Source organism: Porcisia hertigi, chromosome 24 (assembly GCF_017918235.1).
Source record: "Porcisia hertigi strain C119 chromosome 24, whole genome shotgun sequence".
Classification (NCBI taxonomy): domain Eukaryota; phylum Euglenozoa; class Kinetoplastea; order Trypanosomatida; family Trypanosomatidae; genus Porcisia; species Porcisia hertigi.
Genome location: NC_090583.1, coordinates 82,026 through 97,258, shown reverse-complemented (window position 1 = coordinate 97,258; position 15,233 = coordinate 82,026). Strand labels below are relative to the sequence as shown.

At 59.9% G+C, this 15,233-nt stretch overlaps 3 protein-coding genes across 3 annotated transcripts; all 3 read right to left on the bottom strand.

The window, feature by feature from the left end:
• Positions 1-904: 904 nt before the first annotated feature.
• Positions 905-9,118, bottom strand: JKF63_05560 (uncharacterized protein; the record flags this gene model as incomplete). The annotated part of the gene is made up of 1 exon (XM_067901517.1): positions 905-9,118. The coding sequence occupies one exon, from the start codon at positions 9,116-9,118 to the stop codon at positions 905-907; it is 8,214 nt and encodes a 2,737-aa protein (XP_067756783.1).
• Positions 9,119-9,831: 713 nt separating this feature from the next.
• JKF63_05559 (uncharacterized protein) lies at positions 9,832-11,673 on the bottom strand (the record flags this gene model as incomplete). The annotated part of the gene is made up of 1 exon (XM_067901516.1): positions 9,832-11,673. The coding sequence occupies one exon, from the start codon at positions 11,671-11,673 to the stop codon at positions 10,057-10,059; it is 1,617 nt and encodes a 538-aa protein (XP_067756782.1). The 3' UTR covers positions 9,832-10,056.
• Positions 11,674-12,944: 1,271 nt separating this feature from the next.
• On the bottom strand, positions 12,945-14,711 carry JKF63_05558 (uncharacterized protein; the record flags this gene model as incomplete). Its single annotated transcript, XM_067901515.1, has 1 exon — positions 12,945-14,711. The coding sequence occupies one exon, from the start codon at positions 14,709-14,711 to the stop codon at positions 12,945-12,947; it is 1,767 nt and encodes a 588-aa protein (XP_067756781.1).
• Positions 14,712-15,233: the final 522 nt, after the last annotated feature.

Genomic DNA, 15,233 nt, shown 5'->3' with positions numbered 1-15,233 from the left:
CCTTGGGGGGGGGGGGGGGGGCCAGGGCGAAAACTCTGGGTGTCCTTTCGACACGGTGCGGCTCATCGAATGTTGTATTCCTCATCGACGACACCTCATCAAAGAGGGAAAGCGACAGGGGCTCCCACGGAAGGAGGGGGAGAGAGAGAGAAGGGAGAGGGTGGGATGAAGTAACGCCGTCTTGGAGAGCTCACCCTGGAGCATATCCGCTTGAGAAAAGAGTTTCACAGCAGAGGTGTGTGTGTGTGTGTGTGTGGGTGGGTGGGGAAAACAGAGATCGTGGGCGCTCGAAAATAAGCGTGTTTCTACAAACGCGCAAAAAAGTTTTTTTTTCTTCTTTTTTTTTTGCGTTCCACATGGGCCACTCCCTTCCCATGACAAACACATGACGTCCGATATCACACAGATTCCACACGTACACACATCCCAGGCTCATGACATGGCTCGATGTAGCGGCACGCATGCGTTGCACGAATGGGCTCACAGCCCAGTCGTCTCATCGCGGTCGCTGCATTGGAATTTACAACCCCCTCCTTGCCCCACTGGTGGTCTCTCAGATATTTTCCTTGTGCCACTTGTGATCTGGTGCGCCCCCTCGGGATGTCTCAGGCTCTCCTTTCTCTAGAGCGAGTCCTTCCCCCTCCCGCTACTCCCACCCCCCCCCCAAAAAAAAAAACTGGGGAGGGGGCGTTGCCTCCTGTCGTGAAGGGCATCGCAGAGGACCACCTTGTAGCAAAATGAGAGCCACCACAGAGACACATTGAGGCATAGTGGGGGGGGGGGGGAGGGGGGAGAGGGAGAGAGGGAGAAGTGCAGCCGGAGCGTATAAATTAATGTCAACACGTTCGTTCTTGCGCAGAACTTTACACTCGTGGATGCTTCGTGTCTCGCTGGCTGAGAAAGCCTAGGCGGACCGCATCGCGGCTTGTGCGGCTCGCACCGCCATCCCAGACACGTACGACTCTTCGAGAAGCCGTACCAGCTTGAGCGTTGCTCGCACCTGCCACTCATGCCCTGGGAGGGAGGTGATGTGAGTAATCTCCGCTTCCAGGGACCGACACAGCTCGTACAAGAGAGGCTTCACGGTGTTCTGCAGGGTGGCCGAGTAGGAAATATTGGAGGTGCCAGAGCCACCAAGGAGCGCTCTGGCGCCATGGAGTGCTGCGCTTGCATACATGCCCGCGGCCCCTCCACTGCTGCGCAGATGAGGGGGCTGAGAAAAGTCAGTCGGCAATGCCAGTGGTGATGGCGAAAGCCGCAAGCGCCGTGACGTCGGTGCTGTCTGCGGGACGGACTTGGCTGGTGGTGGTGGTGGTGATGCCGAGGCTGGCCGGAAGATGTGCGGGTCAGTTGTGACAAGAGCACTACGGAAGGCGGCCTCCGTTGCGAGTAACTGTGCAAACGGGTCATCGGCGTGGAGGGGAAGGCACAAGTGCGGTGCCGGACCGCGCTGCGGGGCATCCGCAGCGTTCCTGTCCATAGTGCCGAGGCCGATAGGGTGGTAAAGGCCAGCGCCAAGGTAGGAGCCAGCCAATGCTTGGAGTAGCTGGAAGGAGCGGCTCACGGCTTCATCGCTGCTCGTGCCGTCACCCCCGACGATGTAGTAAGACGGACTGTTCCACATGCGGCACTGCTGCAGCAGCACACCATTCGCGTCTTGACTGACCTGCGGCATCAACGTGCCGGCTGGCGGCCCGTCGCCATCGCAGGCAACTGTGTAGGTGGCACCGACCTTAGAGCACTGTAAGGAGCTGTGCACCAGTGGCATGTTGTTGAGGATCGGCTGCAGAAACCACGGCACGGTGTCTCTCCCGTCGAGCTGGGGGGAGCAACGAGGGTCGCGAGCAAGGCTGTTATTCGTACTGCCTGACGCATTGCTGGCATCCCCACCGCCTATGGAGCCCCCAAAGCTTTCCCTCCCCTCCATATCAACGCCACCAGCGTACATGTGAAACACTGGCGGCGGTAGGTACGTGTCTATGAGCTGAAGCAAAATGCGGAACGGCAAGTAGCGCACAACATCGAGGCTCCACACATCCACCAGCTTCTGGCGCCGGTGGCGCTTCTGGTCAGCATCGCTCTGGTAAGGCGGTCCCTCTGGTGATAGCTTGTGCGGCGCAGTCGACGGCGGCCCCCGGGCGTCTTGCCGAGTCGAGTCTCCTGGTACTACTGTGATGTCCATGGAGGAGGCTGACGAGGGTTGCACCACGCAAGGTAGGTGAGGCGAACTACCCCAGTCCAGCCTTGTTCTCCCCCCCAGTGTACGCGAACAGGACGGTGGCTTGGACGACTCTGCGTGTGCGCCGTCTCCGTCGACGCCATCGTCGCCTGCCTCTTCTCTGCAGGGGTCCAGTGCCTCGCACATGTCGGTGAAGTCGAGCGCTGCTTGGAGGTGTGGATGACGCTGAAGGGCATCAAGGCGCGCCGACTCCGCCACCTCAGCGCACAGGTGGAGGGGCACGAGCCGCTGCACTTGCTGTCGCCAGTTGATCTCGCTCGACCGCTGATGTCTTGAGGGGCAACACTGGCTGGCACCGCTGCCACTAATGGGAGGCCACAGAGGCAGATTGCAGTAGGGTGGTGCCCGGTTCCCGCCCAGGATGCCGTACTTCATTTCTTCAAGACTCAAAAAGACCCCGCCAATGACGACGCCATAGGCGTGCATGAAGCAAGCGTAGTTTGTATTGCACAAGGTGGGCAGTGGGAAGAGATCAATGCTGCGTAGTTTCGGCCTGCGAGGGAAGCCCTGATTGGGGGGGTGAGAGTGGTTGTTCTGCGGCGAGTTCGCATCAGCCGCTGTCGCGGCGGCGGCGCCACTACTCACCAGCTCCTTCACGTTGGTGATCCATGCCGCGACGTAAGCGGCATTATACACATTCACGAAGAATCCGATATAGCTGTGCATAGCGGCGTCCCTCGCGAATGCCTCCAGCGACACATGTCGGAGCGCTACCATTACACTATGCACGCTCCGCAGGCACTCCTCGGCGAGTTGCTGGAAACGACGAACGACAGTCGCTGCCGTGACAACGCTGGTGCCACTGCTGGCATTGGCCAACACGGGGGTACTTGCTGCTGATGTTGCAACGACGACGCTGCCGATAGACTGCCGTGCCCACCCATGAACGATGCGATCACGGAAGAATTCCTGCACCCGCGTCGCAGCACTCAGCCCGAGACTCGCAAGATTTTCACTCAACGCCAAGATGCCGACAAGGGTACTGCGGCACAGGGGCCTGTACAAACGCAACACAGAAGGTGTGAGGTCGACACCGTAGATGGCGCTCGACCCAGGCACCATTTTGCCAGAGCAGGCCAGCACCTCCGACTGCTGCGGGCACCACACGTCCTCGCGGCAGTGGCGCTCCACGTTCAGGGCGACGCGCACGACGTCACGCTTGAGGCTAAAGAGCGCCGTCTCGTCTGCCAGCATTTCCAGCGTCCCCTGGCCGCGGCGGCGCACGACGGGCACGACGAGGCTGTTGTCCACAGCCCACCACAGCAGGCGCCACGCAGCTACTGCGGTGTCGCTCTTCACGCTGCCGCCTGTGCTGGAAACTACAGGCGCATAACGCGTCTCGCCCGCAGGGGAAATCGAGAAAAATGGGGTGTGTGCCACCGACCAGCGGTAGAGGTCCAAGGCAGCACAGCAGTGTTGCACCTTCAGGGTTGCCGGAATGTGCAGTGTTCGCGAGCCCGCAGTGGAAACGGAGGATGCCGAGCCGCCATGTGCGCTCGGCAGCCCCTGTGGCAAGGAGGGCGGCCGCAGCGCAGAGTTACCGATAAAGAGCCTGTATGGAAACCGTTCATCGCCGCCGCTGCCGCCACCCCCGGCCTCATCCGCAGTGTCATCACTCGAGAGTTGCAGGCTGGTCCATTGCTGCACCGGTTTCAGTTGCGGATGGGAGAGCGCAAAGGTGTAGCGGACGTGGCGATCGCATCGCCTTCGGCGTTGATGATTTCCTCCAGCCGCCCTGTCAGCCGGGCCTTCAACCGGGTCGTCGTCAAGCAGAAGCGCGCTAAAAAACGCACGGAGGAGGTCGTGCAGCGTTGGCGGTGTCAGCAGGATGCGGGGGAAGATAGGTTGCAGGAGACCACACAAGATCCACTGCCGACGCAGTGAATCAGCAAGGTTCTTGTGCTGGGGAAAGAGCCCCGGAAGGTGGGCAGATGCAGAACCAAGGAGGTGGGGGTATGCCTCCAATAATGGGAGAAGTGCATCTTCCACGTAGGGGAGAGGCGCGGCCCCCTCGTCTTGCGCAGTTGCTGCAAGGATGTCCATCACTGCGACACCCCGACCTTGGGTCCTACAAGGGACGTAGCTCCCTCGAGGGGCTTTGAATGTGGCGACAGATGCGCCGCTGCCACGCACAGTTTCGACTGGGCTGCTGGCCATGGCCCCCACCACTGAGGCCACCCTGTCTGTGTTGTTGTGCTCTGCGAAGTGTAGAACACTCGCGAGACGGCAGAGGAGAGACGCCGCCACGTGCACAGGGCCGTCTGCGCCGACTTTTTCGCCCAGTCGATTAGACGGCGCCGGAGACCGTGTGGGTCTCGTCTGCCTGAGCGGTGCACCTTCACCTACGGGACCTCGCAGTGACGGCGTGGGTGTTGAGACCTGCGTCAAGGTGGTGTCAGAAGGGTCGCGGGCGAAGATGGGGGCTGTATGGTCAAGCGGTGTGACTAGTCGCTCACGCCAGTACCGCCTCACCTCTGCGTACCAGCGTTGCTCTCGCTTTCCCTCATTTTCCTCCACGCCCACTAACGCACTTGTCAAGAGAAGCTCCGCGCCTTCGAGTGGCGGCTGAACTCGCCTGCTGCGCAGCACTTGTAGGACCTCCTCCGTCAAGCGCTCGGGGTAGACAAGATATCGCAACACTTGTATAATGTCCTCAAGCCCCCACGTTGCCGGCGCACCGAATCGGTCCACGATCAGCGCCGCTATGCACTGCTGATCTGCGACTTCGTGAGGGGAGAGAGCCCACGGAAACATCGCCGGAGATGACAGCGGCGTCATGGACACGCCTGATGCGGGCTGCATCGATGATTCCGCTAATGCACTGCGACCTCTAGCCCCCGCCATGCCGGCACCCTCGATCATCCACAAGACCTCTCGATACGCTAACTCTTCGAGATGCGCATTCTGCTGCGCAAACACGCTATTCCGCACAATTTGTGGAAAGATATCGTGCGGATGCGTCCTCCGCGGTGACCGCCATAACTGATGTTGCTCCTCTAGCATCCGTCGTGGGGAGTGCGCGGTGACAACGGCGACAGCAGGCGGCAGTCCGCCAAAGAGCTGGTGCGCAACGGCTTGCCTAATACTGTAGGACAGTTCACAGCACGGCACATCGTGGATCTCATACAATGCAGCACGCCGTCTACTCGACCCCGAGAGGCCCCCGGAACACAGCGCAGCAGTCGAGAGGCTTGGCGTGGGGGTCAACTGTGAATTTGCGGCAGTCGCGCTCACGATAGGCAGGACATGCGTTGTCGTGTGGAGAACAACCCACGGCTCGGTGAAGAGGCGCAGCGGGGCTGTCAGTGACGGTATGGAAAGCAGCGAATGCGTGGTTTCTGATACTGGCAAAAGTGCGGATTCCTCATGTGACTTGTCACATGCCCTCACGCTACTCGGGGTCGCCCCTGGTCTCGAGGCAGAGGTGGCCATCCTCATCACTGTCGTCAGCTCACCCACATCGTCTTGCCCAGACGGGCATGTGAATCCCTGTAGGGTGGAGTTGCCCTCAAGGGAGCACCGCTTCGTTTGTGGCGACATAGGGAAGCCCGAAGTGGGTGTTTTCACCGCGACCGGGGATGAGAGCGAAAACAGGTACCGTGCTGCGGGCCTATCGCTGCTCCAACCGTCACGCGACCTCCCCTTACGTCTGTCGTGAAACAGTTGCGTAGCATCGTCGCGCCGAGGGGGTGCCAGGCAAGATTGCCGCTCCAACTTGGCAATGAAAAGCAACCAGTCCTCCTGCGCCTGTGTTTCGGCGGCTAAAAGGCGAAGCGCGAGCTCGTCTCCGCTGTAGACGTCCGGCACGACTTCAGCAACGCAGGTCGGCATGCGCACGCAAGGCATGGGTAAAGAGCCATGTGTCGCTGCTGGATAAGAAGAAGAGGTCCAGGAGACAGGGGATCGGCATGGCGCCTGCCGAATCGTGACTTCCCTCAAAGCCCGCTGCGTGTCCGAGTCCGCCGTATTGCCGTTCCCCAGGGCGCGCGGCCGCGAATAGGCACCGCATGCGGCATACCACTCCTCGAAGCGACGCAGCGGCTTTACCCACCACGACGCTAGGAGTCCAGCCGGGGGCAACCGCGGGGCGCTGGAGACCTGCTCGTAGTAGTCTGCTTCTGCCTCCGCCTCCGCGGCAGCGTACGAGGCTGGCCATAGTGCGGTGGCAGCAGTTGAGCCGCCGGAGGGCGAGGTCGATGAGGAGACCGCCTCGCTCCACCACCGCGAGGCTGCCTTGCGGATTCCAGAGAAGAGGGATGCCGATGGCGCCACGGCAGCTTCCCTCGCAGGTGAACCGCCGCCCACGCCAGCCCACGCCGCCGTGGAGGAGGGGAGAACTTGGGCGAGGGTCAGTGGGACAATCTGGGCAGGACTGCGCATCTCAGCATTGCAGGCACGTGAACCTCGGCGGGGGTGCGGCTGCTTGCGGCCGAGCAAAAGATTCATCGCCTCTTGCTTGTCTCGATCACCCATGACGTTGTTGTAGAGGCGTTTTACTCCCATTAATTGATCCCAGCCCGCGCCACGGTACAACACACCAGCGCCCACCTGGGCGGACCCGCCGTACTGGATGGCGATCGCATCGCCCATAGCCAGGTACATCTCAAGCAGCATTTCCATCACTGCTGGCGAATCGCACAGATCCGCTGCGTGCTGCAGCAGCCCCAGCGCAGACAGCTGTTCCCCTAGCGCGTGGATGCCGTGGAAAAGCTGTCCGAGATTCGTGCGGTCGATGCAGTCGAGACAGTTGCTGCGGACTACACCATATTGCAGCTGCACGACCTCGGCGGCTTCGCTGTCGCTGCTGTGTGAACCATCGTATGAAGCAACGAGCTCGTTGGTGTCTCTCATCCTGTGCAAGTTACTCTGATGGAACTCGGCGCCACGCGCGTCGGACTGTCCGGTCGTGACGGAGGGGCTGCATCGTCTGCTGACGAAGCACCGGATGGCGCGGAAGTGTTGTTCTGCAGCCACTGTCATCGTATTCCATGCGAGTTGACTGAGGCTGCGGAGGTCGGTGGACTCGTACTGGAGAACGTCAGTACCATAGATGCGTGATTCACTTGCATGATGGTTCTTTGCGCCGTCACGGCTGGCCGCCGCTGAGTCTGTCGAGGCGGCAGCAGCGCGGTCCACGGCAGCCACCAAGGCGCGCACTGCCTCGCGGTACGCGTCGCCAAGCGCGCCCTCTCGAGCCTTGTGTTCCTTGCGCTTGAGGAGGTCGTGCACAATGATGGGGCAGCCGTACTGCTCAACGAGCTTCTGGAAGTGCAAACACGTTTCGCTCCACTGCGAGTCGTGTGGCCCAATCACGATCGGCGGCTTCGGAAGCAGCCGCGACGCCGTCGGGGGGTGATACCACCGCACCGGCACCGACCCACGCAGCTGAATGTAGGAGGAAAGGGCACCTGCAGTGAAGGTAGAGTTCCATGAGGACTCGTCACTGACAATCTGCTCCACCTCAACGTGGTTGGCAACGTGCCCGTCACTGTTGATTCCCCGCCGGAGGTAGCGCACGCCCGCTGAGCCCTTGCTCACACGCGCAATGAGCGTGATGAGAAGCGTCTGAAAGGCTGGATAGCGTATGGCCACAACGCGCTGCGTGACGTAGCCGTGGACAAGGAAGACACGCCACCGCGACAGCGCAGACGGATACTGCGGCACGGTCTCCCGCGCTGCACCGCCAGTAGATGGTGCCCTCTGGGCGGCATCGAAGTCGTCACGTGCCGCCACATCTTCACTCATTTCGGTCTCGTCGCTGCACAAGTCGCGGTCATTCAGCCGCCACGGCTCCAAAAGATAATCATTCCACACGTACTGCATCCGTGGCTGCAGAGGTCGATCCCCTGGCGGGTGGGACCCCGTGGCGCACCCCACAGGGGCAGTTGCCTGAGTTCCATCGGACGCCGCTGATCCTGCGGCCAGCATATTGCGCTGAAGTGTATTTGTAAGGTCGTAACTGTGCGAATAAAAAAAAGACGAGGCGCGCGACAGGGAGCTGATAAACTGCTGTCGATACTGCTTCTCCAGGTTGCGGCGTGAGAACAGATACGACGTTGCGGACGCCGAGGAGCCTGTCCCGGCATACGAGAAGGATTTGCGGTTGTAGATTGCCTTGGCGAGGCGGGAAGGGAAAGGAGAGGAGGCCTTCCGCCAGCCACCTGTTGCCGCTCGCTTGAGCACAGACGGAAGGAGCCCCCCCTCAAAACCATCGGCACCAACACCGTCACCGCGATGAAGTCGCTGCGCCTGCTCTCGCGACTGTGACTCTGCTTCGGCCACCCATTCAGGATCAAGCTGGAGTGAGACCAACTCCACGCTCGCAGCCTCGAAGATCCGGTGCACGCCAAGGTAGCCCGCCAGGCGTCGGTCCGTCACGAGCACCACGTAGTAGCCGGCAGTGAAGCGCACTGCACCTAGAAAGGCGACAGCAGAGAGAACACGCATTAAGGCGCCGTGCTCCCGCTGCAAGGCGTCGACGAGGGCGCCAGCTTCGGTGGGCGAGTACACTGCGTAGCTCGTGAAGTCGTGCAAGTCGTCAAGGCCAAACGACACGACATGGGAGGCGCTGGGGGAGAGGGTGGTGCCTGCCCCTCCGCGTTCTTCCTCTGCCCCGGACTCCGAGACGGTGGCGCTCTGGCGGTCATCATTGCCAGCGTGCGTGGCAGCGCCCTTGTTCCCGCCAGCGCAGTTTAACGGCATCTGCACAGGGGCGTGCTTGCGGCAGGACAAGAGAATAAAGTTTTTCTGTAGGCTGTCCGTTCCGAGCAAGTAGCAGTGAGTGGCGGTGTCGTACACAGTGATGGAGTCGAGTGGGGGCTGCTGCAAGGCTGGCAACCGCGCCCGTGGCAGCGGGAATGCTGGCGTCGTGGTCGACATTGTTCAATAGAAGAAGAACGAAACAGCCTCCCCCCCTCTCCCCTTGGACACACACACACACACGAATACGAATACGAAAAATAAAAGTGAAGGACCGGGGAGGGGAAGGAGGAGGAAGGGGGGGGGAAGGGGGTCAGGGGTGGCGTACTAACGGCAAATCGTTGTTTCCCTCCGTATACTTGTGTGTGCATGTCGACGACGACCACTTCAATAAGCCCTACAGCTTCTCTAAAAGGCGGGTTACCTCTCGCCTTTTTTTTTGTTTCTGCCGCCCTTTTTTTTTTGTGCTTCTTCAGAGTGCGTGTGATGGACCTCAGTGGATAACGTGACACCCCTTGTGATCGGACGCAAGACCCCAACGCAAAGGACGACGCTGACGTCGCGCCCTGCGGTGGAATCGAGTGAGATGATGCCGTGGGTAAAGATGGATCGAGTAGGAAAGAGGTGAGTAGAAAGAAGAACATGCACTCTCGGCTGCGCGCGTGTGTACGTGTCGCGGAGACGTGTAGAGGCGGCAGAAGGGTGATAATTTGACCTCCGCACACTTCCGCCCCGCCTCAGAACAAAAACGAGAGCAACACGCACCAAATGCGAAGTTGTGTCGTCTCACCGTGCGCTGGAATCGACGCAATGGTCAGTAAAACAAGACGCAACAGGGGGGGGGAGTGGAGGCACCAAGACATCAACGTTGCTTCTCTCTTTGGGTACGGCATTCATACAGAAGCGCACAGACATGCACAACAGGACACGACGACGACGGCGGGGGAGGGGATGGGGGCGGTCTCGTGACGCCAAAGCAAACAGAGAAGAAATATTTAGACAAATGTATGCGTTTACATATATATATATATGTATATATGTGTGTGTGTGTGTGATCCGCGTAACACTCCCCCCCCCCCATCCGCTTCGACTCAGCCCCACTCGTGCCACGCACAGCATTACGGAGGGTAAACAATTCGACCACTACTGCGGTCTACCACCTTCGTCACGTATCGGAGGGGCAACTGTCGCGTGTCACCCACGCCAGGAGTCAGAATGACGCCGTTGGAGCTCTCGTATAGCGCCACGCCATCCGCAAGAGCTGCCACGACGTCCAGGTAGATGAATAGCTGTACGTTCTGGCGCATGCCGCTTATCACTTGCGCGTCATTCACGAGCCCCTTGGAGAAGTGGATGTGCTGTCGGTTCATAGTGCTCAGGTAACCGCACTGCCGGATCAGCTCCCAAGCCTTCCAGTAAGTACCGTGAACAGCCACAGGCACCTCCTCCACACTCGTCAGGGCTCGCAGGTGCGGCTCTACACCATCGATACTGTGACCCTGCGTGGCGGCGATGTAGAGACGACCGTCTGCCAAGCCATACACTAATTTGAAGCGCTGTTTATCTGAGTCGCGCACCATCCTAGCGACATCCGCCACGGGAACATGCAGCTTCTTTCTCATCTGGAGTTGACGCAGAACATCGTCCAGCAGCGCGTAGCCGTTGGAGGTGATAGGTACCCGCCACTGAACCGCCTTGTGGCGGAGGAGAGCGGACACGAATTTTGAGACGGTCTTCCACTTCTCATCGCTGAGCACCTGCGAAGCGGCGGCAGCAGAGTCCTCGGAGGAGAGCAGCTCGCACACGGCATCGCGATCGGTGTCGATTGCAAGGGGTGATGAGACGAGGCTGGATGAAGACGTGGGCCGAGCTGCTAAACCTTTCTTCGTCGCTGCTGTCTGCTGATGCTGCTGCTGCTGCTGCTGCGCAGCGTGTTCAGCTAATGAGCTCGGCAACCCTTCCAAGGCCGGAAGTGGTGCGTCCGCCGGGGCGTGCCAGTAAAGAATTGGGGTGGTGAAAAACGTGACGTCGATGACGAAGCCTCGCTTCAATAATGAACACAGCACTGCGGCGATGTTGCGGCAGTCGTCGATGCCGCTGTGATGACGTCCCTGAAGCTGAAGGCCAACCATCTGCAGCATGTCGGGTAGTTCGGACGGCCCACGCCGACGCACAGAGTCGTGGAAGCCCAGCTTCGACATACATGCCTTCAAGTTGCACCACCGCTGGAAGGATAGAGGAGTTTCCTGCTGTCCGCTGAGACGCATCTGCGCCGGCAACATCGTCTTCAGGTCCCAGTCACCGCACGTCACGATGCAGTAGCTGCGCATCGGCGCCGCATCGCCGAGTCCGGCCGCTGCAAGAAACTCAAGCGCTTCGCGATACACGACGGCGAACGTGTCACGGTTCTTCACCATGTCCTGCGTAATGCCCGTCAGCCTCGTGCAGAAGGCCGATAGCACAGGGTTCCTCACCGGCCGCACATAGCGCTGGAATTCTGCCACCGGTCTCGCGGTGCGAGCGTCGACCAGGATCATCGGGAACTCGATCACTTCCTGGTTGGCGAAGTACCCTCTGCCCTCTTCACACGTTGCCTCGAAGTCCAGCACCACGTACACATCAAATGGCTGCGGAGCAATGCGGCACAAGTCACCACTGAAGCCGCACTGCTCCGCAGTGGCTGATGCCACCGCCGCCGCATCTCGCTGAGTGTACAAATGCTGCGTGTTGGACATGTAGTCTTGTCTTCCTGCTTCGGCTGAGGGTACTTGCCTTGGGAGGCGGGTGGAGTGGGGTGGGGGTACGAGTGCGGTGAGTAATTACAACCGCGGCAAGTGTAGTTGCCGATCAAGCAAAGAAAGAGGACGCCGCTTGTAGATCAGGCAGGCCGTGTTGGGCCCCCTCAAGTCTCAAGAGCGACTGGGGTACATGGACGGAACGAGGTAAAGCAAGTTATGAGAGGGGTGGTGATGATAGATGGTATCTTTAACAACTCACATGTGCTCGCACCGGCGACAGGGAATGGAGAGGCGCGTGGTCCGCATGTAGTGCCACACTGCATCCGCGACGGACGTACGTACGTCCCTCACACCCTGGGCAACTGTGTACCCCTCGGAGCCCGCTCCTGGGTTGTTGCTACCGAGGGCAGGCCGCTTGGATGAGAATTATACGAGCAGCGCGGTCGCAGGCGTTTCACGCAAGAATGCCTGGGCACGTAGGTACGCCCCCCTCCCCTCCCCCCTCCCACCGTCCCACACACATGAATACAGCTCTCACACAAGCCAGGCAGGAGAAACGAAGATATAGTCAATAGAGGTATGGTCGAGTCGGGGGGGGGGGGGGGCAGATGCGTGGGGCTTCCTCACCGCGCACACACACTCCCGCATAATCCAACACAAAAAAGACAAAGCGACATCGACTGCCCCGTTTGTATGTATGTATGTGCGTGCACGCCAGCCTGGCATGCCAACATGTACACAGACGTACGCTTCGGAGGAGGGATGGGTGGAGGGTGAGCGAACTAATACTTGAAAAATATATATATGTAAATGGAGCGGGGCGATGAGAGGCAAGGTGGATTAGTAGCTGCGGCAGAGGCCCCCAATCAGGGGAACACACATCCGCACACACGCAGCCGCGCGCACGTGGCAGCGCAGGATCCAGCAAGGCGCATCCTACAGGGGGGGGGGGAAGGGAGGGGGGACTAGACAGAGGAGTGGTATTACTGTTGCGACTGGGGAACCAAAAACGTGCACGTGTATGCCTTGCAGAGGGCGAGGCGTTTTGGTAATAGTAGAGAATGCGAGTGCAGACATGGTTTATGGCATAGCCCCAGCCCCAGCCCCCCCAGCCCTCTTTCCTTGAGTCTTCTCTGCCCCAGACGTTGAACGAAAAAAAAGCTTTTCTCTCTCTCAGGGCCTGACCCTCCCCCTCCTTGGCGGGGGGGGGGGGGGTGTCAAGGCAAATGGGAGGTGAGAGCGAGAGACCCAGACAGACGGCTGTGAGTTCATCGAGCTAGGGCACACAGTTCCTCTGCTTGCAGCGTCATCACCTCCTTGGTTCGACTTATCTCCACCTCAACGGCCGCCAATTCACCATGAGGGCCCCGAATGCGGTTGCGGATGATGCACATCTCGCCTCGTTGGCTTCCCAGCACCACCATGGCGCGGCCACCCTTTTTGGGGACCACTGTCTCGAGCCCGTCCACCCCGATCAGTTCTCGAGTTTCAGGAGCAGTGGACATGGGCTTTCCACTACTATGGTCGCCTTTGCTGCTACCCTCCTCAATCCACTCCGTCAGGCGAACCCGGTTTTCGCTGCGCTGGACGGCCTTGACGACACACTTCTTACCATACCAGTCACCGGCCGCCTCCGTCGTGAGGCGCACCAAAAGACGCGGGATCACCCACCACGCGGCGGCAGTGACCGGCGATGTTGGCGGAAACACGGGAGCTGACGCCGAGGACGGCAGCACGGCTCCGCTTTGTGCCGATGAAGTGGTGGGAGACGATGCGTTGCTAAGGATAGTGGCCACGGGGCGACTTGCTGGGTCGGCCTTCCATTTCGCGTACATCCTTCTTTCCACGTATCCTGCCGGTCGCACCTCGAAGAAAGACACTTTCGCGCGTGTCCCGTCAAGAAAGAGCGCCTCGATACTGCGACTTTGCTGATCCACCCGTGCGACTTCAAAGAGCAGGCGCACCATGTCAGGAGTAAGCTGCCGGCCATACTTCTGCTCCTCGGGGGTGAAGGTGTCGGCTCTCTTGAAGTGCCCCATCGCTTTCTGCGCAACCGTCTCCACTAACGAGCCGGTGACCGACGCATCACCCGGCGCCGCGCTGGTGGGGCTGGTGGGCGAAGGAGCGGTTGAGGTTGCGCCAGAAAGCGCGGGTGCACCCGCCGCTCCATTGCTCAATGATGACGCTGCAGAGCCGAGGTGCTTCCGCAGAGAAAGAACGTCGCCGATGCGCACCTGTTGCCCTTCCATTGTGTCATCCGCCGCGCTGGCGGTGCTCAGAAAGCCACCGGTGCTCAGTGGAGCATAGGAGTGAACCACCTCGAAGTTGCCGCGTGTCTTCTGTGCGAATGGCATACAGGGTCCATCCTTACTAGCTGCCGCATTCGAGGTGCGACCCAGCGGGGCGAATAGTCCCTGTGTGACCACAGAAGTTGGAGCTGAGCTGACAGCGGGGTCACGATGACTGTTTTTGTTACGGTCGATGGATGTGTTCACTGTGTCGTGCATGCGATGCAGAAGCTGCAGCCCGACACGGGACGGCGTTGCCCTGCTGCCGTTAGTCCTGTTCGCGTTGTTTGAGCTAGTGGCGTGGACGCCGGTGAGGGTGCACGCGGTCGAGACAGCGGATGTCATGCCCCTCACTGGATCATTACTGATGCCGTCATCGTCCCCTTCGTCGTGTTCGTCACCTTCACCGCCGAAAAAAAAGTGGGATATACTTGATGGCCGGACAGATGACGCCGCAACGCGCATGTCGGATGCAGGTGGCGGTGTGGAGCTCCTCTGCAGCGCTCCATTGTCTGGTCCTCTCTGCCACGTCGGTCTAGCACCTGCGACAGTGGAATCCTTGTCGACACCAGAGTCGTCGTCGTCATCGCTAGCGTACCGTTCCAACTCTTTCATAAAGCGCATGCGTGCGCTAAGAGCCGGTGAGCTGTGGGCATGCTCCCGAGCACCCACATGGCTGGTGCTGTCACATTTGAACTGCTCCGACGCGAGACGCTTGTGAGGTGGGGCTTCGTCGCTCGACTTCATGGCAGAGGACGTATGCGCGCGCGCAGACGCACAGGCGCACTTTTCTCTGTATGTGAAAAAGGCCGCTGGGAGCCGCTCCGAAAAGAGATGCGGATGCCAAGAAGAAGAGAATGATGGCCTTTGCGCACCGCGTATGCGTCATGTGCATACAAAGTGGACATACTCTGGAAGGTGGAGGAGCGGGTTATGGCAAGAAGGGGAGAAGGAGGAGGACGGGGGGGGCTGCCGCTACACAGCCGGTGGCTGAACAACAACAAACGCCACATGAGGGGATAAAGCGTCCAACGATGGTCGCCATTATATCACTTCTCAACTCCTTTTGTGTCGGTGTCTTTTTAGTTTAGGTGTGTCTGGGGGGACGTGCTGTTGTACAGTGCTCGCACGTCCCTCAAACACACACACGCACGCACGCACACACACACAAAGCACATAAACCGACGTGGAGACAACAAGAGATGCATTCTGTTAGGATTTGCGACGTTTAGCACTGTCCCCCATCGAGTGGCAGCTTCTCTCGCTTCT